The sequence below is a fragment of the Brienomyrus brachyistius genome, chromosome 15 (assembly GCF_023856365.1).
Source record: "Brienomyrus brachyistius isolate T26 chromosome 15, BBRACH_0.4, whole genome shotgun sequence".
Classification (NCBI taxonomy): Eukaryota; Metazoa; Chordata; class Actinopteri; order Osteoglossiformes; family Mormyridae; genus Brienomyrus; species Brienomyrus brachyistius.
The window spans coordinates 15,191,846-15,217,644 of NC_064547.1; the positions used below are offsets into that span (position 1 = coordinate 15,191,846).

Sequence of the window (25,799 nt, forward strand, 5' to 3'; positions counted from 1 at the left end):
TTCTTCAGCACTCGTAGATATTCGTGGCGACCTGCCAGCAGATGGTTACTCTGGAGAGTATGAAGCAATACACTCAGGGCACCTTCTGTTCACTGCCATCCACATGAGAGCCCATGTATGTAAAAATGGATATATTGGGGATTGATCATGTTCCTCCCAGAATTTCGTAGTTCTCTTACCATGCGTCATTTTATCAACACCTAACACATGGCCTCTGGTACAAAATCAGGTGTTCTGGGAGAGACGTGAAACAAATTAACTAATAATAATTGGATAATTTTATAAATTAGTCAATTACATAAATACATACTTCCAATTGTCAGTCTAATAGAGAAGAACCAGAAAATATTAACCTTTTTATCGACATCTTCCTGATATTTATTCCTCAAACTTGCTGAAATAATGTAACGTGTAATCTGACCGCAATTCACTTACATTAGAAAGAAAGCAGCATCATTTGACATGGAAAACATTTACACAGGCGGAGTATAAACCCCTATTCTATTTACTGCCGTTTATGACTGAAATTGTGGAAGGATTGCGAGACCCCACAGATATCTACGTAAGTACACCGCCCCCCACTCGGGAGGGGGTGGGACAAAATTGCGGAAGTGAGTAAAACGTAGAAGAGTGAGACAGGAAGGAAAGTGCGGCGCGGAGTGCGGGGAGCCGTGTGTTAGGTAGCGGGTTGGGGGTCCGGCTCGTCGTGCGTCGCAATTCGCTGAAGGCTGCAGGGCTGCACGCAAGATGTCGAAGAACACGGTGTCGGACCGCTTTAGGAAGGTCGACGTCGATGAATACGACGAGAACAAGTTTGTGGATGAGGAGGAAGGAGGAGAAAATCAGCTCGGGCCGGATGAGGCAGAAGTGGACTCACTGATCAGACAATATCCTTGCATTGTGGCCGGAGTCATGTTTCGATTAAGGAAGGTGTCACCCCCATGATCATTATTTGCCGCTCCTTTGTGTGCAAGATGACTTGCTGGCATAGTAATGATTTTAAGAGCGAGGGCTGCGGCGATCGTGCTGTCAGTGTCAGTGTGAGGGTGCGGCGCAGGACGGGCTCCTTTTTACACAGCCTAAGGTTAAATGTACTGGGGAGGAGGAGGAGAAACGGCTAATAAAAACACAGCTACTGTGTGCTTCGGTTTGCAAAGGACACTGCGCAGAGCAGCCACGTTTGACAGCTGATAATACAGCTGCGTGACTGGAAAGCGATTAACACGATTAGTCACTATTTAATTACACTATTATACGATTTTAGGACTTTATAAAATCAAAATTCGGGTGGTAGGGCGAAAATGCAGCTGAGCTTTCTCGATCACCCAGATTCATCCAAAAATGATGTGTTTACTAACTGTCGTTTGAAAAGGAGATTTCGTAGCGTAGCGGCTTTAACAATGAATGCCGAGATGGACTTGCACACATGAACCTTGATGTATGTGTCTAGATGTGTTAGACAGGCATTGCATGTGCTTAGACTTGACTGACATGACTCGACAGGAATGGAGACCCAGCAAAGTATCGCTTGCAATGCAAGAGATTTCCGTGTTTAGTTAAGTTTGCCTTTGGAGACTGTAAACGCTTTCTTTGCTGAATTTGTCTAAGCTGAATGTGAGTCTGTATCGGCAGCAGACACGTTCAGCTTACGTCAGTTGGGGAAGTTGGCGCTAGAAGGAATGCCTTATATGTCTATATACTCTGTTTCAGTGTGTTTCCTGTTAAGTGCAGGCACACATTTCTATCACCATATATATAGTCGTAAAATAGACGTGGAAAACAGGAACTTAGTCCAGAACATGAAGCAGCCGCGTTAAATGATTGTGAGGTGGCAGTGCTACCCCCTTGAGCTGCCCTTCTGCCTTGTAATGCACATTTAAATATGCTTCAGCTTCCGGACGTGAAGCCTGTATTAAGTTAGCAGGCGTTTGCTTTGAAACCTACTATTTTATGACTGATGAAGCTCCATCCAGGCACGCAGTCGGCCTAAACCGTACCCTGTGAAACACAGGACACCCAGGCTGGGATGCATGACTAAATTATTTTCTGTTAATATAGCACAGGGGGCTGTTTTGGCTCTAGCAGTGTTCTTGGGTACTTCCCTTAACCCCTCTCTGAACAGGGAACTTAGTGGGCGCTTTGCAAGCGGTTCTCAAGAATCCCCCAATCAACACGAAGAACCAGAATGTCAAGGTGAAATTACTCTGTTCATTTCCCCAAAGTGTGTTCCTCTACTCTGCAATGTGTGACCATTTGAGTTGCTGGTAGGTCAGCCTGCAAAGCATTTTAGCCTCGTAACAAACCAAGCTGTTACATTAGGGAGGCCATTTATCTACAGTAATATTGTAAGTGGAAAAAGTTCTCGATGCTCAGTGCTTCGAGCAGTTATTATTATCTTATATGTTCAGGCATGCTGAGGTACAGCCTCAGTGACAAGCAAAGGTACAGTTAGTATTCTTTTTTTCTACCAGTGTACTAGTTTAGATTAGTAACTATTTATTTGTACCTGGGGTCTGTATCATGAAGCCGGGGACTTTGTTAGCCAGATAACTTTGAGGCTACGTAGTCGTGACTCTGGCTTATTGGTACCACAATGCAGGTTCTCTTCTTAGCTACATCACCATAGAAACTCATGCTATGGAGCAGAACTGTTTTGGTCTAAAATCCATGTATAGATCTAAGTGTCATTGACAATTATTTTGACCATGTGTTTTGTCCAAAGTTGTAAATTTGTAGAATGTAATGCTGCCTTATTGCGCTTAAGGTTTAACAGTAATTATTGTTCAACTTCTTGATGTGTCAGTGGTGAAGGAATGCAGCAGCGACTATCGCTGTCAATGTAATAACCTCTGTCTGTAGTTTTTCTGTGAATTACAACATGATTCAATATGTGATTCTATTTGCGTAGTGAAGTGCTTTGTTGCCAGCGGCTTAACACTTTCTTTGGTTGAGCAGGATCGAGCAGAGGGGCTGGTGCTAAAAGTGCTTAGCTCCTTCAAGAGTGGGGACATCGATAAGGCTGTGCAGTCATTGGATAAAAACGATGTGGACCTCCTCATGAAATACATCTACAAGGGCTTCGAGAAGCCCTCAGAAAACAGCAGTGCTGTCCTCTTGCAGTGGCACGAAAAGGTAGACGTGGTCACTCAGATTATTGAGACTGTCTGTCATTTAAATACATTTATACTTGCTTAGCAGATACTATGACATGAAGTAGAGGTAGATCAACAGCATACAGCTGTCCAGGAGCCAGCTTAGGAACACGTACTGCTAGCCTGAGCTCTTTATGAATGACCAGTAACAGATGCAAGATTGTTGTGGGAACAAGAGCTATGCAAACGATGCTTAGAACCTAGAACCAGAAAATCTATACAGATATCACCCTGGAGAATCTATTGGGAACTTGGTGCAGAACCCAAGGATAATGCATCCAATAGTGCTGATAGAAATAATTTTATTATAACGGTCAAGAAATTGAGCTGGTGAAGATCAGTAAGACACAAAGAGCCTCGTGATTGGACAGGTCAACCTGCATGTTGATTTGATGACCCAAAGGAGTAAGAAAGCTCTCGCCTGACTTGACTGTACTATTTTGGTACAATGTTTGTTCTCCAGGCTCTCTCTGCTGGAGGAGTGGGCTCCATCGTTCGAGTGCTGACTGCGAGGAAGACTGTCTAACTGCGGCCTACACGCGCACTGTGATTGGCTGGTACATTGGATCCAGTAAGATCTGTTCACAGGTCACCATGTGGGTCTTCATCTCCATCTGTTCTTTCCTTGTTACCTTCGCTCGTCTTTTATTATCTCCTCTCAGGCTAGTTGCAGACGGCACGTTGATTGGGGATGGCTTGTGCAGACATGCTGCCTGGTGGCCTAATTTGGCTTTCTGTAGGTGCGCTTAGAACTATCTCCATCCGTAGACATTCCTTTTAATAAAGAATAGAGCTCACCCTTTACATTTCATTTGTATGGACTGTAACGCACTCAACTGACAGCGGTTACATTTGACTCCCTGTGATCCACAATGACATAAGATAAAAGCAAATGCATTGGGCTGATCTTTTCTGCCCTTTAAAACACGCCTACTGCTCTTGGAACAGCAGAGGAGTGCTTGAGAGACCAAGCTTCTTTCCCTTTTATTTTATAAGCCAAATTGTTTTTGTTTACTCATGCTAACTGTGTTTTACTGGGGCACCTTCTCAGCACTGCCTCTCGCCCCTAATGCTGCCAGGTCTTTCGGGGAGGCTGATGCCATCACACCCTCACTTTCCCATCATCCACTCACACGTGTGGTGCTTTAACTGTAAATTGTAAACCTGCCTTGCCTTTGGGATTGTTGGTGTCTGGAGCCGAATCATTTATTTTCCCAGTTCCTCTGTTTAATGCTAAAAGCTGCAGTAATTATCTTTATAAGGGAGACATGCTGCCAGTCACTATAACAACGATTTTTACGCATTCAGAGTAACGACTAATAATAATAGTAGCAGTAATAAAAATAATAGTAAAACACAGGAAGAAGTAACCACATACTTTTATTATCAAGATGTGAGTTACGTGTAGAAAGACATTTGTGCAAAATTACTTACGCAGTATGTTAGTACAACAAAGAAATGTGACAAGATACATTTCTGATGCCCATTGTCTCCTGCAGAGACACAGTCTGATGACTCATTTTCTGCCAGTGCAATGCGAATCCTGCACCCTTGTTAAATAGAGCGCCATCTCTGTCCAACTGTCCTCAGTTCTGGCCAATGTGCGTTTCGCTCAAAAACTGCACGTTTCTCAGGTTACGCCTCTGTAAAAAAATTATGTTATTGTCAGCCCCCATCCTCATGAAGCAGCGGGTGCCAGATTGTTAAGGCACAGCTCTCTGTCATAGACTAGGCCTATTTATATCAAGCATAGAATCCTTTTTTATGTTGCATTTCTTTAAATTGAACTTTTGGACCAAAAATCTTCAGAAAGTTATTTTTTTATTTAAAGGGAGAATTTCAGAAAAAGCTGGTCGTTCTGAGCAAATGATCAGAAGGGTGGTTACTTTGCAAGGTGGAAATTTATACATTTTAAAATCACATCAGCAGTCTATTTTGTTTTTCCTACTGAGTCAGTCGTCACCCTGTATGAAACTCATCCGTATTACATGTTGAAAGACACCCAAAGTTTTATTGGTGTTTCACCAGTTAATATATAGGGGTTCAGCCTTTTTTAAGCCTTTGATCAAATAATTGTTTTATTGTAGTGAATTGTAGTATTTTCCTGGTCAATTAAGTGCAAGTTTACTACAGAACTGGTGTAAAAATGCCTTATCACCTGTTTTATGTTTGTGTTTTTGCGACAAAATAAACAGACACATTGCAGAATTGTCTTTGATTCGCCCCCCATTTAACAGTCTTTCATTGTTGCAGAATAAAATGTAAATATGTCAATGAGTCTTAAAGTAATTGTACAGTATAATGTGCTCCAAGTCCTAACTTATAACACTGTGTTCAGAACACCTGCATATGGACACACACACATCTACATTTTTCGCATATTTATAGAGACATATATACATTTTTATGTCATCTGCTTTTCACAAGTGAAGAATATTTTTACTTTTATTTAAAAAATTACAGTACCGTGTAGGAACAAGTTGCAGAAAATGAAATGTATATACAAATGATAAAAATTGAATACATCTTGGTAACTTGGGCAAAGGGGACCGTGACCTTGTAATGAGTCTGATGACCTACTGCTGTAGGCACAATAGTCTTTTCTTTTTAAGGAACATGTGTCACATGGACGCCGTATGCCCTCAGATGGACCACTGACCACCTGATCATGGCAAATACTTTGCCTTTAGTGGCCTCTAGTGATCAGGCTTCTAAATTTCTTTTGGTAACCTTGAAGAGAGAGACGCTGTTCCAGGTTTTGAGGGGCTGTGCTTCTTAATTAACTAGCAGTGAGTCTGGTGTTTGTATGTGTTTTGTAATCCAGAAAGTTCTGAATTTGCTCAAAGGTCGACAAAGTGGGAACAGACTCTTCAGCATTTGGCATTAAAGTCAGTTGGTGATTCTTACTTAATATTAGAATGTGTTGAATACAATTTCATATCAAAAGGGTCCAGAAGTTTCTAAATCATCTGAAAAACACCACATCCATCCTTTTAGTGGCTATTTTAATCATTTACTTATTTCGTTATTTTTTTTTATATATAAAACTAGGTGGGATTGAACAAGGGGAAATTTGTCTTGGATGATGTTTGAACTCCGCATAACAGCAGGGGGCAGCGTCGAGTCTTTTATGATGCTCTTGGGCTTGCAGTCCACCTTGCTGCAAGGCGTCTTGCCAATTCTTGACAAGTCTTTTTAAGCAGTGCGACTGGCACACCACCGCACATACACAGGTACATCCTAAAGTGCTCTAGTATGGATAGGCGGAGACAGCAATGTACACAATGAAGGTAGTCTGGTACTCTATGCCCCCGTCTCTGCCATGTGACAGCGCCCGCACCTTCATCCTGTAGGTGTGGGGCTCACGCAGCGGTCGTGTGGTGTACAGCACTCCCTTCAGGTTCTCGTCCCGGATGGCGAAGGGTAATGTGGCATCCTCATCCACCACCAGGAAGGAGGTGCGCGGGTGCACCACGCCGTCCTGGGTGTAGGCCACAAGGCGGATCAGGTCCTGGTCGGCGGCAATTCCGAAAGGCAGCGAGAGCAACTTGTAGTCCAGCGCGTAGGGACTGAGAGCGCACTCCAGGTCATTGGGAGGGCAGTTCTTCAGGCAGAACCTGAAATAGTCCCATAAACACTTGTGATAATCAAAGACTTCCTCAAGCACATCAATGACGTCTACAGTATAACGGGAGCATTTGGCTGTTCCTTTGTGGACGGACACAACAAGTCCTACCCTGTGGCAGCATCCCTCTGGTAGTTGGGTGGGCAAGGCGTGTCGATGCACTGATAGCCTCCTCTCATATTAAAACACATCATGTTAGAGCCACACCGAATACTTTGCTCGAGGCACTCGTCGATGTCTAAGGAAAGATACATGAAGAGGATGAAGCTCTTAGCTCTTCCTGTAAGCCTTCAGGACACTCAGCATAGCTTGAGCCATTGCAGTTTTATAGCTGCGTAAGACATATTTTCCTAGGCAGTTGTAAGAATATGATTATATGACTAAACCAGCTCACCTTGGCAGGTCTTTCCATTGGTCATGAGGCGATAGCCGGTAGGACACAGGCACCTGTAACTCCCTGCCATGTTCACGCACTCATGCTGGCATCTTTCCTTGCTTTCGCACTCGTTTATGTCTGCAAGGGAACAAAGGAAATGCTAACTTTCAAAGGAAATGCTAACTGTCAAAGGAAATGCTAACTGTCAAGGGAAATGCTAACTGTCAAAGGAAATGCTAACTGTCAATGGAAATGGTGATCAAAGTCAAAAAGAAAACAGAATGCTGGAAAAGTGTTGGTAGCCAACAGTACGGAGTGAAAGGAAGCTTTTCATCACTGTGCCTGGTCAATATTTAATGCAAAGAATTTTAAATAGTGAACAACATGGCAATAATTATAATTAGCATAGCTAATTGCAGTTTTGGGAATATTGATATTGTGGGTGGGGGCAGGGAACCGTGTAACTTTATTGTCCACGTCAGACACAAAGAAGTCCCACTGTACTCTAATTCAACCACTCTTTTTAATTTTAACCACATATCAAAATATCACAACAGGTGTCTAATTTCCATACATAGATTCCCTACAGTGGAGATGTAGCATTTTGCAGTAAGAGGAATGCGCACAGCCTGACAGATGCCACATGAACCGCATGGTGGCAGATAGTTACCTAGGCATTGGTCTTGCGTTGCGTTAAAGCCTTCAGGGCAAGGCCCTGTAGAGTCCCTGCGAGAGCGCTGGGAGGAGCCTCTAACGTGCTTATTGCTTGAGTAGGAGTGGTATGTTTGTGAGGCCAGGCTGTGGTACTGCCGGGAGGACTGGGATACTCTATAGCCGTACGACAAGCTCTCGTACGTGGGCAGCTTCTCCAGGCCCGCGCAAGACTTGCCGTCGCCCAGCAGCTGGTGCCCTGGCGGGCAGAGGCACCTGTAGCTGCCGGGGCTGTTGAGGCAGTGGTGGGCGCAGGGCGGGGGCGCCCTTTCGCACTCATTAATGTCTGCCCTCATAACGAGTCCCAGAACAATGGAATGCGGAGAAGAGGAAGGGGGAGGAGGGTGAGCAGATGGAGGAAGAGGAGGAGGAGGAGAGAAAACAGGACAACAGGGGTCAGTCAGTGGCCCTGGAGGAGAGAACCTCAGCCAATCCTGCCAGACACTCGTCATGCCAGAAGGTCTCGGGTTCATCAGTTCATTTGATGGTCTGTACTTCAGATGTAAGATCATATCTGATGCCGTGGATTCGGTGGTGTCCTACTACCTCTAGGCAGAGACAACACGGAGGTTTAACTTATAATAGGTCTGAGTGTCCATGGTGTGGTTGGCTGTACTGTTGTTAGCCTCAGCAGTTATGGAATCATTTTACAGTAGCATTTTTCCCTGGTTACAGAATGAAAGTATTACACATGAATATATCAGAGAGACAAAGTGCACAGACAAGCCATAACAAAGCTGAGGAAAGTCAGAGGGAGTTAAATTCAAAGGTCAATGGAAAATACCAAGCGAGGGTGAAGGTGCTGGTCTTGTTGCAATAAACATGCTTTTAATTCCTTTTTCACTGCTATGTATCTAGCTGACAGAAATCTCAATGTGATCTGAAGAAGGTAGAGAAGAAAGCTGAAATACCTTAACTTAGGCTGTTTGTATAATTGCTGTGTTGTGTAACAAAGGCTCCTGCTGCCCTTTTGAGACACACCTACAGTCCATCCTTAAATGACAAATGGCATCTTTCCCAGTAAGGTTCCCACAGTCACCAGCTAATCTTTCTTTAGTGTTAATCATCGCTGCTGTCTTGCTTTTGTTTAGATTTACCAAGCACACCACTCAATGGTTCCGATTCTTTTTGAAGGTCGCTGAAGCACTGATGGATAAGTTAACGGTCATCTCTGGCATTAGAATGTCACTTCCCCCTCTTTACCTGGCTGGTTTCTGGTCGTTCCCAGTGTCTCCTGCATCACCTTATTCTTATGTGCTGCTGTCTTAGAAACTTTGAGCCTGGAAGCAACCTGCTGCTCAGCGTCGCCAACAGCCAGCAGAACCACGACTAAACCAGGTTTTAGAAATGCAGATTTTAAAAAAATATAGTGGTGTCCTCAAATTTTCCAGAGCTGTATATGAACAGCTGAAAATGACACTGAACGGTGAAAAGTTTTATTGGCAGAACAGGTTTACTATGAGACCCTACCACCCTTGAAGTTGCATTAGCTTTACATTTTGAACAAAGACGGCACCATTACTGAAACAGCTACATCACGTCGCTGCATCTATTCGGTTTCACTCCACTACCTCTTATATGCTCCCTGCCTGCTCTCACATGCTTTAGAAGGTCCCAATTTGTGCACTTTAAGCTAATTTTCTAAGAACATAGAGGAACAATAAGCTACTCTGTTGAAACTGGAATGCTTTGGCAGCTAACTGTTAAACGTCACAATTTAAGAAAATGTCCAGATGTTTACGGGAGTCAAATCATCAGTAATTTGTCAAGGAATTTACAGGAGTCCCCAGCCAAATCCTGTCCAACTACTATAAGTTCGCTTTAAGCAACAGAAATAAATCAGGGCAGTTGTTCATTTTAAATCTGCACTAGTAATGCTGTCAGAGAACTCAGATGTCAGCGTCCCTCCTGCTGTTGCTCCACCCGTGTTAAGATTTAGCCAAGGCAGCGTTTATGCAGCAAGCGGTGAGATACGACAGCTGGTTGGTGGCGAGGTGTCGCAGGCGCAGTGCATGACGTACCGATGCAGGGGCGGGCCACGCCCTGGGAGCGGTACCCTCTGGGGCAGGTGCAGTGGTAGCTGCCACGGGTGTTCTCACACATCTGGTTGTATCGGCACTGGTGCGTTCCACCTCTGCATTCATCGATATCTTAAAAAAAGTCGGGGAAAGGCAGGTTTAAGAACACTAAACCCTATGCTTTTGTCAGCTGATGCATCGTGCATCATGGCGGTCCTTGGTACGCTACATGAATGAAGGCCAGATATCAGATGATCCCTATTCGCTCCCCATAATGACGGTCCCTCACCAATGCACGTCCCATTGACCCCCTTCGTCATGCCGGTGGGACAAAGATCGATGCAGGTGTAGCCGCCCCTGGTGTTCTTGCATTGCTGGTCCAAGCGGCAAACCCGCTGCCTGCATTCGTTAATGTCTAAAGAAGAAGCAGACCTGGGATCAGCGCTGCACAACCCACCAAATCCAAAGGTATGTTATGGGTGCAGTTTAGCTATATGTATCCGAGGCGCTCAAAGCAGCAAACGCACCAATGCAGCGGCGGTTCCTCAGTTGGAAGCCAGGCTCGCAGGCGCAACGGAAGCTACCGACAGCGTTCAGGCAGTGCTGATGACAGGGGCTGGACTCCTGGCATTCATTTATATCTGGAAACAAAAGAAATTGACTAATTAAGGATGGGTCGACAGGAAGCGAGGAAAACCGCTGAGTCAGCAACGAGGCAGGTACCGACCTTGACAGCTTAGTCCATCGGCCGTCCTGCGGAAGCCCCTCCCACAACGCATCATGCACCGATACGAGCCGATGGTGTTCTCGCAGTCTTGGCCGTCATGACAGAGATGTCCGCCTAGAGTACACTCGTCGATGTCTATAGACGAAAGAACAGTGCAAAACCACAATTACCATGAAACTCTACTACAGCAGACAGCTCTATATTAACAGCAGGCAAATATTCACATCCAGTGGCCCTGTATTGAAGTACGAGTGACAGACGCACAATGTAGCCCTACCCTAAACACACGCCAGTGACGTTGCATGTGGCAGATCAGCTGGTTGCCATACCTTGACAGGTTCTCCCATCGGCAGATATGGTGAGGCCTCTGGGGCAGGAGCAGTAATAGGTTCCCACAGCGTTGTGGCAGCCGTGAGAGCAAGAGTTCCCAACAGCACACTCATCATCATCTTCATTATAAGATAAAAAAATGATGTTCACACATTTGCATGTTCATCTTCAACCCAAAACTTCCTAACTTCAGAGAAACTATTTTATATGTGGAGCTTTTTCCCAACTGGAATTCCATCCAGGATGTCCCTTGCCATGTTGCCCAATGCTTCCTGAGACAGGTTTCGAGCTCACCATGACCCTTTACTGGATAAGTCTTCAAGGGAAAAATGTTTAAGGATAAGGGAATTGAAAATTACCTGCACAGTATGGCCCAGAAGGGTCGAGGTGGAACCCCGCTGGACACTGATTGCTTCGGTCACCTGAAAATTCCCAGTCAAGATCAAGAGGTCAAATAGGCTTCACTCAGGGACAGGACAGTTAGTAGCATGGAGAGAACAGCAGACCTTTCGCAATGGTGGCATGGATTTTGTATTCCAGAATCTCCTCCCGGGGTCGGTAATCCGCTTTAATGGAAGAAGCGCGCAGGGTCTCCACTAAGAATGGCATCTTCCCTCTGGAGGAGTCATAGGTGATACTGTGGTTCCAGGAGTACGGCACGCTCACTCGGTCGATGGTGAACATGCGTGTGGACAGTGCATACAGCTGTCCTGGGCCTGTTTGGATGTAGTCTTCGGTGTAGTCCTGGAGAAACAAGTCAAGTTTTTTGTTTTATTTGCTTGACTATTCATATTTCATTTCATGACACATCCATTTTCAGATGGTGATTACCATGAAACTCGATTTGAATAAGGATAAGAACCCAAAGCTGGGGAATTTGACATAGTTGGTACCTTGACGTCAATTTCAGCATTTGGTGGCAGTTGTAAAATGTGCCCATTAAGTACAATGTCCAATAATAAGGCCCCATCATTGTCGAGTCCTCTGGCGACGTGAGTCATTCTTAGGATTTCACCTGGTAAAAAAATACATAGTAAAAGTCAACGCTTGAAAGTCAACTGATAAAAAAACAGGTACAAATATAGTGTGGGATGAAGGTTTCCTTACCTGTGGCAAACTCCACCTGAGTCTCCCTTCTGAAGGTCCCACCTGTGAGGGTGAATCCATTGACAGCTTCATCTACCTCCATTGCAGTAGTCCAATAGATGGGATTTAGGATGGAGATGAGCTTCCTCATTGCAGGCCCTAGGAGGAGAGAAATCAGGGATCACAACTGAAAAAAGACACCCTTCCACGTGTTAATAAGTTGGGGGGGGGGGGAGTGTAACATTAAAGCCGTGTTCTACCTCAGAATCCCAAAATTGCATAGAACAATGATTAAATCTCATATTAAGATCCTTACACAACAAAGTAGAAAGAATGTGTTGGGACAGTTTATTTTGGTAAAGCAGACAAGGTCCACCAGGGACGACCTAGTTAATGCTTCAGATTAATGAGTCACAACACCTCCATGACTCACCAAGACTCCTTGGCACATTAGAAATGGTAGCCTGTACCACTCTGCCTCCATGTTCCGTGCCATCGGAAATGGTCGCATTGATGATGGAGATTCCAAATTCCATGTCGTTTATGTGCCCGATGATACTTCCCCGGGCACGCTGGGGTCCCCCTGAACTCAAATTAGGAACGAGACAGTGATTCATATTTACACAAATTAGACTTTCAGTTCAGATTTCTGCTTAACCAACAATATATTGTAATATACTGCATATGTGATGCTGCAAAAGCAGGACTTTCTGATGAGCAGAGCGGACCTGGGCAGGCTTGGGTGCTACACCTCGACAGCTGAGAGGAGTCGCCCGGGCAGGACCTTCCCCCCTTTGTGGGAGGGGGGCTGTTGCAGAGTCGAAGCCGGCTCTGCTCCCCCCCGCCACATGATGATGAGCACTCTCCCCACGGCTGCCACGGGCCCCACTTCCCGTCCACTAAAGACCACAAACACAAGCCACCGCTTCTTAAGTGCGTCTAAAGCTCTTAAACAAATTCACCTCAAGTTCGTGCCTGAAATCGCGTTCAAAATGGAGTAATATCCAAAGCACCCTGTCACCTCGAAGACTAAACCTTTCAAAGGTATTAAGTGTAAATTATGTTGAAGCATTCATAAAAATTGAACACTCTAAAGGTTATAATATCACCCATGCTACCACTGAGGTTCAGTTCCTCCTATTGAATCTGGGAACCATCGCCTAAATGGCTTTTAGTTTGATTTTATTGCTTTATTGCTAAGCTATATTCAACAGGATTTATGTATTCGTTTTTATTTCAACTGGAATAAAGTTCTCTTCCCCTTGTGTTATAGCAAGTATATCACTACCTAATTTTCAGATGGACTTATGTATTATTCTGTTAAATAAAATATATTTGCATGCAGCGTTAGGGAGGGCAGGACCACGGCGACCTCACCTGGGCAGTTTGCAGCATTACACCTCTGTATCTGTGCATCTGCCCCTGCGCAGGCTCTGCCCCCGCTCACGGGTCTAGGGTTGTCGCAGGTGCGATATCTGCGCATCTGCCCGCCATTGCACGTCCGGCTGCAGCTGCCCCAGCTGCTCCACGGGCCCCAGTTACCATGAACTGGGGAGAGTGGAGTGGCTTCAGGAATACCATCAGAATGGAGACACACGGCACACACAGGGTTCTGAAGGCCTTGGGGGGGCTGCACAGCTGCTGCCACTTACTGGGACATGGCTCACTGTTGCAGAAGTCAATGTGGACGTCGCTCCCTTGGCACTGACGTCCTCCGTGCTGGGGGGCGGGGCTGTCGCAGGAGCGCGTCCTCTGCCTGGTCCCGCCTCCACAGGACACGCTGCACAGTCCCCAGCTGACCCAGGCTGACCACTTCCCATCGACTGCATGGGGCACCCAAAAGGCCAGGGCTACTGCCGCCGTACCGTTCCATGGCATATGGAGGGGGTGGGGGCCTCACTCACCTGGGCACTGCCTCTCCTTGCACACCTGCGTCTGCAGGTCCGGCCCCTCACACTTCGGCCCGTCGAACGAGGGGGGTGGGCTGTTGCACAGCCTCATCCTTGTCTGCACTCCCTCACCACACGTTTCACTGCATGGGCTCCAGGGCAACCAGACACCCCAATTACCAGCCACTGGAACACAGGAAGCTCAATCAGCTGCATGCTCGGTTACGGTCGCCACATTCCCCCAGCAGTCGCGTTACCATGGCACCAGGCCAAAGCAAACAAAGAAGGATCGACGCAGTCGACGCAGTGTTCCACTGGCAACACTGCAGGCCACGTACCAGGGCAGGGTCTGATGCTGCACACAACGGCCTCTACTGCCTTGCCATCGCAGGGGCGCCCCCCATGCTGAGGAGGGGGGCTGCTGCACGCGCGCACCCTTGTCCTGTTCCCTTGACCACAGGTGCGAGAGCACTCCTCCCAAGCCGTCCATTCGGACCAGCTCCCGTCCACTTTACACACCAACGACACCAGACATAACATTATTAACCGCTCTCATTTTTTTTTTTTATAATAATAATCTCTTTGACGGCATGACAAAATAAAAGTTCCCTTCAAAAGTCCCCACTCTTGAAAAAGGGTCATAGTATCCCTATAATACTACATTTACAATACTGCAGATACCACCAAATTTTCCTTCAAGTTTATCATTTCTAAGCTAGATGTGCACTGGTGTAACTTACTGAAGGCCAATTCATACTTGACTTTTCTGTGTGTACTTTTGCTTTCGGATGAGGGGACGTGACGTAAATTTCATCATTGGGGTTGGCTGCGGTCAGTGTGCATCGACCACACATGTGAGGTAATTGATTTGGTGTTTCCAGTAGGTGGCAGCGTGGGCTTTCACAGATCAGCAGTTATATCGCTGTTATTCTTGTAGTAGTTATGCTGAGCTGCTGCCTGAGGAGAGTCTGAGGCACCGACAGACACGATACCGAGATATACGGCATTTTAAAAAGCAGCACTATTCTGACATTTTGAAATCTTGCCGATACAATTTGCTGAGGGGGTGGGGGTTAGGGTCCCGGCTAATTTTGCTGTAAGGACTCCAAAATACTATGGTATGCCTTATTACCGTAATACCGCCCAAGCCTTGACTAATACTGTAGCTTTTAAATTGTTCATAAAAGTTTACCCGTTTCACTACACCGCTTGTATTTGTGTTTATTGCGATACATCTGCCCTCTGCTGGTCTGGAGGAGTATCACTGCTATATGCACGTCACCTGCATCTGCAGCCCAACATGGTATGAACACAATCTACCACGTGGGCGTCTGCAGCCTGAAAGCACACGTGGAAAAGTGAAGTATGAACTAGGCTTTAGATGCTGCCAGGTATCAGATGCTAACAATGACATTAGCCATCTTCTCTTTGTGTCCATAATAGGGAATTCACTAAGCAACCCCAGGTGACACCATACAGGTATGTGTTTAGTTTTTACTTCTGCTTCTTCAATGCAGAAGAATCAGGAGGTTCCACTGTTTGTAAATGGACTCACCTGGACAGGGTTTGCCCTGACAGGGGCGGGTGTCGGTGTCCGGTCCGGCACAGTGGCGCCCCCCATTCGCAGGCGTGGGGTTATTGCATTGACGCAGCCTTCTCTGGGTGCCCAGCCCACAGCTGACACTGCAGGGGCCCCAATGCATCCACTCTGAGAAACCGCCATGCACTGAAAAATCAACCAGCTGTGTGTTAATATGAGAGAAAAGTGCAAAGAGAGGGGGGCTTTAGGACCGTGGGGGAAGATGCCAGCGACCAACTCACCACGTACAGTAACCGGAACCCTGACCAGCACAGAGCCCATCAGGTTCCTGGCCACGCACTCATACTCGGCAGTGTCCTCCTGCTGTGCTCTCACCAGGCGCAGGGAGCTGTTGGACAGTAGAGTAGCGCGCTCGTTTCCCAGCAGGGGGCGCCCTCCCCGGGCCCACTCTATGGTGGGAGTAGGCTCCCCTTCTGCTTGGCAGTTGAGCAGCACTGTGGTCCCAGCATCCACCACTGTCTCAACTGGCTCCACTGTGATTGCTGGAGGACCTGGGGGGGGGGGGGTTAAAATTTTCTGTAAACTGTTCCCATCTCATCACATCTATTCCCCAAAACCGGTACAGTAATAAACATACTTTATTGATCCCTGTAGGGAAATTCTCTTTTTAGGGGTTAAGGGCCTTCAAGGGGCCAAGGGCATGTGACTATTCTGCCAAGGCCGGTCTCCAATCAGCAGCCTTCCAACCACAGGCACACAGGCTCGGCCCCCAGACCCCACACTGCCCTTAATGTGCAAAGGAGTGAACCTAATGCAAAGACAGCTGCAGGTCTTTATCTAATGGTTACATCAAAAGATCCATTGTTCACAGAGAGAGACTTACTCTGCAGGGTCAACGTGACACTACGCTCCACCACTCCAGCGTCATTGGTAGCGACACACAGATAGATTCCTGCGTCTTCATTCTGACAATGCAAGCGTAACCTTTTCACTTCATCTCCAGAGTTTCACATGATTCAAGGACAGCTATACTACAACAGAGAACAGGCCTTTGAATGTCTTCAGGGAGTAGAACTTATGCATCTGTTAAACTGAATTTAAATTAATCTCATATATATACCTTACTAAATATCTCCAAAAAATTACTTATCACCCTCTAGCTCCACCCAGTTTCCAATTCTGTTTCACAATAAACATTGGTCATTTGAAAAGGTAATAAATATCTTAACTGCTAGCTGGGAATTAAAAAAAACTGCTGAAAAACACACACCAGACTAAAAAAACTGAAGTTGCTCTGTCTATTACTTCTGAAAAGAACCAACTGTTACCTAATCATGTGATATATCAGCAGAAGAGACATGCAGAGACATGACTGAGTTTCTCCAGACAGGTGCATTATGGGACAACACCTTACCACAGTGCCGTAGATGGCCAGAGAGCCGTTGTCCAGCTGCCGGATGCGGTTGCTGATCTGGATATTGATGCCCTGCTTACTCCATTGTATGGTTGGCAGTGGATCTCCCCTCACCTCACAGTTCAGGATGGCGTTGCCCCCCAGAGGCTCAATACGGTTAGAGTGAAAATCTCCATCGAAGATCGGCGGCTCTGGACACAGACACGGGAATCATTTCAACACAGGCCTGTTCATCAGTCATGAAGACTCGCTTCACCGCAGCGAAAGTCCCATCTTACCTTTGACAGAGACGAAGCCAAGAGACTTTATTGAGCCCACACTGTTCTCAGCAGTGCAGGAGTAGGTTCCTGCGTCGTCTTTGCTCACCCGTTCAATGAGCAGCTCACTGTGTCCATTCACATGGTCATACTGAGCTAGGAAAGGACAGGCTACAGGTTACTGCGGTTGAAGCTGGGATGTAGGAGTTTTCCTTCGTAGCATAAACAGTTGTAAATACCAGGAATTATGTTGTTGTTGAATGCCCATGTAATCTTGGGAAGGGGAACTCCAGTGACTCCACAGCTCAGCAGGAGGCGCTCTCCCTTATTCACTGATATATCTCCCAGCAATTCTGTGAAGGCTGGGTGGGTGTGGACAGACAGGATTACTGTCCTGCTGTCCTGACCTAACTGGTTGGTAGCTATGCAGGTGTAACTCCCAGAATCCTCGGGCTAGAAAGAGTCAAGCAGATGAAGAAAACTGTAATTAAATCTGCTGTGGTTCTCTCAAATCATTATTTCAGCTGAGAAACACAGGCGCCATTGCACGACTCGCCTGGGTGGTGTGCATGAGAAGCTCTCCTGCAGGCAGAATGGTGAACACCCCAACGTTGACAGTGAGCGGCTTGCCTTCTTTCTCCCATGAGACCTGAGGCTGGGGTTCTCCGTCTGCGAGGCAAGTCAGCTTGGCTGGCGTGTTCTCAACCACGGAGACCTCTGACTCACTGCTACGGATGGAGGGGGGGACTGGGGGGGGTTCAGAAAGTCACTCCGAGAAGAAGCTTAACACAACAAATACTCATGGAAGGAGTGAAGACTGACAAACAGTCTGACAGCTCAGAAAGAGCATCCTAAGGACTAAACTTAATGTCCTGGGCAACCAAACATTCCTGAGGCGATGACTCACGGTGGACAGTGACGCTCATCTCCAGACTGCTGGACCCAGCGACATTGATGGCGGTGCAGGTGTACCGGCCCGTATCACTCGGCTGGGCAAAAGCGATCTGCAGTGACCCAGAGCTGAGGACCCGTTGGCGCACAGACTCTGTCACCGGCTGTCCGTCTTTGTGCCAGGTGATTTCCGGTGACGGGTGTCCCTCTGCTTGGCACAGGAGCGTGATGGAGGCATCCAAGGCTACGACGTAACTGTTCATCTGAGAGGAAATAACGGGAGGGACTGAAGAGGGAAACGAGAGAGACCAACTGATCAAACAGGGACTCTAACAGCTCCAACCATATGGATAATACATATACTTGTACACTACACTGCAGAATACAGCCTCATCCAATGTACCTTGCACTTTCAGTTTGGTCTTGCCTAATGCAGTCCCAGCAGGGTTTTGAGCTACGCACATGTAGGTTCCGGAATCATCCACTTTCGCCCGTGTAATCTGCAGGTCACCATTGGGCAGTATGGTGACACCACCACCTGGAGAAGACAGCCTTTGCGTAAGACAAGCTCTTTCTCTTGTAGTCTGAACGTCGGCAAGTGCTACTGCTCTTCCTTAGAGCTGAGTTGGCTTATCCTGACCTGTGGTGAGGATGCTGATGCCTTCTTTCTGCCAGGTGATGGAGGGTCTGGGGGACCCCACGGCTCTGCATGGGAGGGTGATGGGATTGTTGAGAATGACATCCAGGGTAGAAGGGTGAGCCTGTATCACTGGAGGATCTGCATGTAAGAAAGCGACTGTTAGAATGGAACTGAGCTTCTTATGGGATGCATACTTCTCATACTGCAGAGACCAGTTTAAATGGAACAAGCGCCCACCCAAAACGGTGAGCTGGACATGTCTGTGGACGGTCCCCGCTGTGTTTTTGGCTGTGCAGGAATATCGGCCAGTGTGGCCCAGCTCAGCGGCAGCGATCTCCACTGGGCCTGGAGAGGAAGTATATCAGGTGGTCACCATCACCTCGACAGAACCATTGTCACTAATGAGAGACATGAAAGTGCAAGACTGCCCTTCACCTGTGGGGAGGATCCTGAAGTCCGCACCCTGTTTTGGGAGCCTAACCCCATCCTTGCTCCAGAACAGTATGGGTTCTGGTACTCCCGATGCAGTGCAGCTGATGACCACTGGGGACAGCCGAGTCACCACCAGCTCAGTGGCCTCATCAGCGATAGAGGGAGGTACTGTTACCAACACACAGCAGGAGTAAGCAAGGAATCGACACAGAACACAAAGCCTAATAAGGACCTTCTGAATTACATCAGGGGCATATAGAATTCTGAAGATCACTAGTTCCTTACCTTGCACGGTTAGACTGATAACCCTCTCATCCAACCCAGCATCATTGGACACAACACACTCATAGACGGCAGTGTCCTCTACAGTGGGCGCTATGACAACAAGAGATCCTGATGACAGTAACCTGGAGACCACAACACGTACAGGTTAATCTGATAAAGATGCAAATCTTCATTTAACGCCAAAACTGTATATGTAGGTACTTAAAATAAAAATGATCAACCTGTACATATTCTGGTTCTGGTCAGTGTTGAGTAGCCGGCCATTCTTCTTCCAAGTGACAGTGGGCTTAGGGATTCCCGTGGCCTCGCAGGACAGCGTGGTCTGGACGTTGACCGTCACCGTGATGTTAGTGGGACCTTGGGCAATGCTCGGAGGTACTGTGGTCAATCACAAAACAGCAGTCACTCAGCGCCAGTGACTAGCTCTGGGCGGTTCATAACAATGAGTGTTATCTTGGAGGGGAAACCCCTTGACTCACCATAAACCTGCAGGTCAACCCTTTTGCGTTGTGTTCCTGCCTGGTTTGTGGCCATGCACAAGTACCGCCCTGTGTCTGTCACCTGAGCCGAGTGGATGTGAAGCGACCCATTATCCACAAGCGTGTACCTGCGTAGACCAAAACTGAAAAATCATCATCTCAACAATGGAGTCTCGAGTATGGGCTTCATTTGAAAACATTTACTGGGTACAGCAAGATCCAAGAAACAGAACGGGTGTGTACTGCATACCCATAACTGCTTTTATGAAGCTATGGGTACCTGTAGCACCCACATTTCCATACAGTGTCATGGTGAATCTAGAGGACTATCTCAGGAAGCACATGACACAAGGCTGGGAACACCTTGGATGGAAGGCCAGTCTATCTCAGGATGGACTATGACCAAATTAGAGTCACCAATTCACCTAAACCACATGCCTTTCATTCCTGGAGAAACTCCACATTCCCTAGCGATGTCGGGCTACCCACTGAGTAACCACGGAGACAGAATACATGAGACATGCATGTGTTGAGGCCCCACTGTTGCGAGATTACCTGGGATTATTTCCCGCCAAGACAGCACCATGCTTCCTCCATGTAATGCGTGGGGTTGGCACCCCGCTGACATTACACTCCAGCACCACAGGCTGGCCGACCTTGACGGACAGGACTGGAGCGCCCTCCTGGATGGTCGGGGGCACTTGGAGCCAAACACATTCACAGAAACATCTGATCAATGAGTAACATTTGGGAATACTCACCAGGTATAATATCGGACCACACTAAATGTACAGTTTTATTGTAGGTACATTACCGTTCACCCCCAAGTTGAACTCCCGCGTTGTGTTCCCTGCGATGTTGCTCGCGACACACGTGTACTGCGCCCTGTCCCTTAGCTCCGCGTTGTTGATCTGAAGGTAGCGGCCATTGGACAGGATCCGAACACGTGGAGAGGCCTAAGGAGACCACGCTACTTCAGGGGACTAAATGGTTTCAAAGATGCCTTATATATTTAGCAGCAGCTTTTATCCAACATCAGACAAAATTTAGGAAGCAGAGTCAGTCATTCCTTAGAGCAACTAGGGTCACTAGGGTCCTTGGCTCAAGGACCAAATGCTGAAATCCGTTTGTCAGCCGCAGAATCTGAACATGCAATCTTCTGATCAGAGTCCTAACCCACGCAGCCATACACCATCCCCTTGGTGGTGACATGAAGACACTAAAACATACTTGCTATTTCTCAATCTCGCTCTCAAAGAATAAAAAAATCAGCATCATACTGTATGTTCACCAACCATGTTTGATTTCCCAACAGCAACATTTTCTCGATGTCTACCCTTTGACGTTTGACTCACAGGGGGGCTCACCTGTAGAGACTTCCCATTTTTTAGCCAAGTTAGTGTTGGGGGTGGCACTGCATCTGACTTGCACTCCAGGGTCACCTGTCTGTTCTGTAGCACAGACACGTCCTGGGGGCTTCTCTCCCCAACAATGTTCGGAGGAACTAGAATATCACCACAAGACAGGTCAACACCGGCATCATCACAAGACCTGGCTTCACCCACAAAACTGAAATACTACCGGAACGGGACGATGGAAATTAAATTTCGGACACACCATGGACTCGCACCAGGAACTCTTTGTCGTCATCGCCAGCAGGACTGGTGGCCAAACAGCTGTACCGTCCTGTATCCTCCACCTTTGGGAGAAAGGCACACCTGTGTTTGTTTTGGGAGGCATCCGGGCCTTGTTCTGGAGAGTCCCGCTACGTGACAGCAGAGCGTACCTGGACTGAGGCCACCCTCAGCACCTCCCCCCCTCTCAGAACACGGACACCATCGGTCTCCAGCAGGGGTCGACCATCCTTCATCCAGGTGAGGAAGGGGACCGGGATGCCTGTGGCCATGCAATGTAGCTCCAATGCGTTGTTCACCAACACTGACATCTCGACGGGAACCCCTGACCCATTGATCCTCGGGGGTTCTGGGTGAAAAAACAAATTATGCTCAGACTAGACTTGAGCAGTATCTAATTTTTAACGTCCTCCATATATCATATATGTGATATGGAATTTTCAAAAGCACCGATATTTCGGTATTTTGAGATATAGGGTATGCAGTTCTCCATGAGTGGGGCGGCTCACGCTAAATTTCGCCACTATATACCAAGCCTAGCTCAGACATAATATTTTTTTCATGTAATTATATAATGGTTTTTAACCTAAGCGATGTACAACTGGGAAAGCCGAGTTAGCCGATCCAGGGAGCAGTAGGGATTCAATGCATTGCTCATGGGCCAAACAGTGACATCATTCCGCCAAGCATGGGATTTGAACTGACGCCTTTGAACTGAGGCCTAATCCACAGAACCACACACCACGATTTATACAAACCCCATCAATTCTAAATTTGTTTTTCTTTGAAGCTTGTTCCTGCCTCATTATTACTGCTCGGACGTCTTAATGCTGACTCCTGTGTCTCCCACGGCTTGAGCGTCTTCCAGAACATTTGCCAAAATGCTACGTGCCTTATTCATGCCATTTCATTTCCGAGCAAGAAATTATTTCACTAATACGCCATACATGTACAGTGCCACTTAAGCCAGAGTAGAGACATGTTTTGCGGGCAACACTTGTGGAATTTGTGAGGTAAGTTATTTTTGAGTACGTGCTTTAGTATGGTGATTCAAAACTTCTTAAATCCTCTATGAATGTCACATTCATGTTCCAAAAGTGTCCTGCAATCTACTAACTCATGATAAAGGCCATATTATCAAAACTAAAAGATTGGTGACTGTCAGCTTTAACTGGCAGTTAAGCTGGTTGCTGGTTGTTTCACTTCAGGATGTGTGGCATCATTCACCAAAATATTCTACTTCAAATGGGTCAGGGATTTGGCTGACCTATGACCTACGCAGGTTCTGAAAGATGAAGCTCAGGTCGTTCACCTACCAGTTATCTCCGGTGCGTCACGGTGAACTCATACCTAGGACTTTTAGGTTGAAGTATCTCCGGGCCTCTCCAGCCTCATTGGCGGCCACACAGGTGTAGCGGCCCGTGTCGTCCCGGTGAGCCTTTTGGATCTGCATGGTCGTGCCCTGGTTGAGCAGGGCCACGTGGGGGCCTGGTTGCAGGAGGGTGCCGTCCTTCAGCCAGGAGAAGGAGGGGGTGGGAGTGCCGTCCGTGATGCAGAGGAGCACCACCTGATGGCCGCTGACCACAGTCACATCCTCACTGCCACCTGCGTTGTCCAGGTTGGGCGGGACTGACGGCCAGGGAAAAACATGCCAATCGGTTAGCAAGACTGCCGGACGTTAACATTGTTAAACTCTAATACATATACGATGGCCATCAAAACTAAAAAAGTCAAGTACTGTTGAAAATATAAGACTTTGCATCTGGGAACTGCAAACTGGTTAATGCAAGAATGTGCAATAACTAACGGAAAAGTGAAAACATGTGCAGGTTTTCAAGGAACCATAAATTAACCAGAACTGATTCGTGTTCACTAGCTGCGGACATATAAAACAAAGGATATTATTCAATGAAATGAAGCAGAAGTAGTTTCGATAAATGACTCGTCAAACATCGTCACATTATCATCAGCGAGTTTCAGATCTGGGTGGGGCTCACCGTACACTTCCAGGCTGTAATGTCGGCTGTCCACGCCTGCTCGGTTGGAGGCCACACAGGTGTAGGTGCCTCCGTCAGACACCTGGCTTCTGCTAATTCTAACCATGAATGGATCACTCGTGTCAGTCCATTGCAACTTGTATGTTCTTCATCGGAATAAGTGCTCATCAAACAATTCAACACCCGAAGATTTTTTTAATAAGGAATGAAAGATGCCAAAATCGATGATATGTAACCCGGTAAGTGCCGCCCTCAATCTGCCAACTGACACAGGCTGGTACCTACAATCACTGACGGGAAAAGTAAGCATGTAAAACTCACTGTGGATTCTTCAAATGCCTTTGACCTTGACCACAGTTTACATCTTGCTTTTAGAAAGCAAGTTCACTCATTCTTTCTCTTTAATGTTAGCAATTCTTTCTCTTTAATGTTAGCGGAGGGCTAAGGCAACCAGGCGACCTTGGATTCCCAGAGGGTTTTATTTCTCCGTATTTGGGGGGTTTTGGGTTTCATTCCCATTTTGTCTTCCCTTCTCCCCCGCTTTTGTATTATTTGGTATAAATGACGCAGTAACGTACTACAACACACTCATGTAAAGCGCCTCGGGGAAACTGTTGTGAAATAATGCAAAAATAAATTAAATTGGATAAACAGGAAATTAGAACACTAGGTGGCATAGTGGATAAGGCCATATGCTTATAAACTGAAGGCTTTGCTGTTTTACCTTAGAACAACCATAAATTACTCCAAAAAAAGTTATAAAAAGTTAGGAAGCCACATATAAATATTATCTGTATAGGAGGTATACAGATCACATGGACTATATGTAGAATATATGTCATGTGACCAGTTATCATGACAAGTGACTAACCGGAGGATCTGCCCAGCAGACAGCAGGCGGATCTGGGAGGAGACAGGAAGGGGGAGGCTGTTTTTCAGCCAGTTCAGCTGGGGGGGCGGGGAGCCGGTGGCCACGCACTCCATGCTGATGGACTCGTCCAGGACTGTGGACAGCAACTGGACTTTGTCGCTGTTCCCCTGGATCACAGGCGGCACTGTAGAGACAGCATCAGGAGGCACAGCTTTCAGCCAATCAGCCGTTCACTTCTCTGGGTCGCCCTCAACAACGATCCCCTCAGACAGCAAAACATAATCCTGCACAGTTACTCATTTTTAATGCCAAGGTGTGAGTTAAACCCAGCCTACAGGATTCTGCTGACTCAGCCACTCAACATTAGGTCTCCTCACTTAATATACTTCAGGTCCACATCTGCCTCTAATTTAATGGTCAAATACATAAATTGCAAAAATAATTACATAATGGCTTACAGTGAGTTACAAAAGGGAATAAACGTCGCAAAGTTTTGAAAGTGAAATCTACATTACCTCTACCATACTCCTCCCAAAAATACTTCAAAATACTCTGGTTATTCAGAAGCAGAAGCATCTGCTTATTCAGCTGTGTTAAAAGTAGCAATACAACATTCTTTTCCTCTGCAAATGAAAGACTTTAATATATCATCCGAATGAGTTACGTTTCTCTAAGCTGTGGTATTCAGATCATCTATCGAACAGAACTCGGATGTCCACAAGGACAGGCTGAGGGAAACTTAACATCTTTGCTCACCATACACGTTGAGACTGAATATCCTGTCCTCCTCTCCGGCAGCGCTGCTAGCCACACAGGTGTACTTCCCGCTGTCCCCAGTGAGTGCCCTGATGATGCTCAAAGTACTGCCATCTGGGCTGATCCTGCAAAGGCATTTGGATCAGAACCTCTTCAAACATAGTTGTCATGTTTTTGCAATCTCCTGGCCCAGGGGCCCACCTGACGCTCTGGATCCCAGCGGTGCTTAAAGGCTTGCCGTCCTTCAGCCACTGGATGGTGGGGACCGGGGCCCCCTGTGCGCGGCAGATCAGCTGGATGCTCTCATTCAGCAGCACGCTGACCTCACTGGGAAGCTCCGAGCCTGCGATGCTGGGAGGAACTAGAAAAAGATACGGCAGGTGACATCAACATCAACATCTACCGTCATGCTCATTGATGTCATTCCTGCAGTTTTGTTAGCTCTTTCCCCACCTTGGATGGTGAGGTGGTAGTTCTTCTGGGCTTTGCCTTCCACGTTGGATGCCACACACGTGTAGGTGGCACCGTCTGACAGCTGCGAGCGCGCGATCTGGAGCTTCCCCCCGCCCGAGAGAATGTGCAACTCCAGGGATTCTGTGTTCTCTGTGGAGTCGTTTAATGCATCGACGCAGTAAATCAATGTGTTGGCAGAGTTAACTCACCGAGGGCATCTCGGTCAAGTTGAAAGC

General features: G+C 46.9%; 2 protein-coding genes across 4 annotated transcripts in view; one reads left to right on the forward strand and one right to left on the reverse strand.

Annotated features, from left to right (window-relative positions):
• Window positions 1-610: 610 nt before the first annotated feature.
• arpc5b (actin related protein 2/3 complex, subunit 5B) lies at window positions 611-5,360 on the forward strand. The gene is made up of 4 exons (XM_048977529.1): window positions 611-887; window positions 2,121-2,193; window positions 2,956-3,132; window positions 3,616-5,360. The coding sequence occupies exons 1-4, from the start codon at window positions 748-750 to the stop codon at window positions 3,676-3,678; spliced, it is 453 nt and encodes a 150-aa protein (XP_048833486.1). The 5' UTR covers window positions 611-747; the 3' UTR covers window positions 3,679-5,360.
• hmcn1 (hemicentin 1) overlaps window positions 4,516-25,799 on the reverse strand; it is an 83,428-nt gene continuing 62,144 nt past the window's right edge. The window contains exons 63-107 of one of the 3 annotated variants that reach the window (XM_048977515.1): window positions 25,564-25,713; window positions 25,312-25,471; window positions 25,111-25,235; window positions 24,355-24,538; window positions 23,484-23,581; window positions 22,837-23,115; window positions 21,639-21,835; window positions 21,470-21,551; window positions 21,220-21,356; window positions 20,667-20,808; window positions 20,408-20,552; window positions 19,853-19,980; window positions 19,595-19,751; window positions 19,374-19,495; window positions 19,092-19,256; window positions 18,894-19,001; window positions 18,657-18,794; window positions 18,420-18,554; window positions 18,033-18,302; window positions 17,682-17,872; window positions 17,365-17,578; window positions 17,147-17,281; window positions 16,869-17,059; window positions 16,338-16,419; window positions 15,736-16,005; window positions 15,470-15,640; window positions 14,253-14,423; window positions 13,930-14,100; window positions 13,678-13,848; window positions 13,403-13,573; window positions 12,754-12,924; window positions 12,459-12,608; window positions 12,047-12,184; window positions 11,833-11,954; window positions 11,446-11,683; window positions 11,299-11,361; window positions 10,939-11,058; window positions 10,610-10,744; window positions 10,410-10,523; window positions 10,172-10,297; window positions 9,886-10,014; window positions 7,824-8,150; window positions 7,172-7,291; window positions 6,889-7,015; window positions 4,516-6,769 (exon numbers count right to left, since the gene is read on the reverse strand). In XM_048977515.1, coding sequence (XP_048833472.1) covers window positions 6,403-6,769; window positions 6,889-7,015; window positions 7,172-7,291; window positions 7,824-8,150; window positions 9,886-10,014; window positions 10,172-10,297; window positions 10,410-10,523; window positions 10,610-10,744; window positions 10,939-11,058; window positions 11,299-11,361; window positions 11,446-11,683; window positions 11,833-11,954; window positions 12,047-12,184; window positions 12,459-12,608; window positions 12,754-12,924; window positions 13,403-13,573; window positions 13,678-13,848; window positions 13,930-14,100; window positions 14,253-14,423; window positions 15,470-15,640; window positions 15,736-16,005; window positions 16,338-16,419; window positions 16,869-17,059; window positions 17,147-17,281; window positions 17,365-17,578; window positions 17,682-17,872; window positions 18,033-18,302; window positions 18,420-18,554; window positions 18,657-18,794; window positions 18,894-19,001; window positions 19,092-19,256; window positions 19,374-19,495; window positions 19,595-19,751; window positions 19,853-19,980; window positions 20,408-20,552; window positions 20,667-20,808; window positions 21,220-21,356; window positions 21,470-21,551; window positions 21,639-21,835; window positions 22,837-23,115; window positions 23,484-23,581; window positions 24,355-24,538; window positions 25,111-25,235; window positions 25,312-25,471; window positions 25,564-25,713 — 7,307 coding nt within the window. In that variant the 3' untranslated portion in view covers window positions 4,516-6,402. The remainder of the gene's footprint in view (window positions 6,770-6,888; window positions 7,016-7,171; window positions 7,292-7,823; window positions 8,151-9,885; window positions 10,015-10,171; window positions 10,298-10,409; window positions 10,524-10,609; window positions 10,745-10,938; window positions 11,059-11,298; window positions 11,362-11,445; window positions 11,684-11,832; window positions 11,955-12,046; window positions 12,185-12,458; window positions 12,609-12,753; window positions 12,925-13,402; window positions 13,574-13,677; window positions 13,849-13,929; window positions 14,101-14,252; window positions 14,424-15,469; window positions 15,641-15,735; window positions 16,006-16,337; window positions 16,420-16,868; window positions 17,060-17,146; window positions 17,282-17,364; window positions 17,579-17,681; window positions 17,873-18,032; window positions 18,303-18,419; window positions 18,555-18,656; window positions 18,795-18,893; window positions 19,002-19,091; window positions 19,257-19,373; window positions 19,496-19,594; window positions 19,752-19,852; window positions 19,981-20,407; window positions 20,553-20,666; window positions 20,809-21,219; window positions 21,357-21,469; window positions 21,552-21,638; window positions 21,836-22,836; window positions 23,116-23,483; window positions 23,582-24,354; window positions 24,539-25,110; window positions 25,236-25,311; window positions 25,472-25,563; window positions 25,714-25,799) is intronic. The other 2 variants (XM_048977516.1, XM_048977517.1) reach the window with 2 other exon arrangements.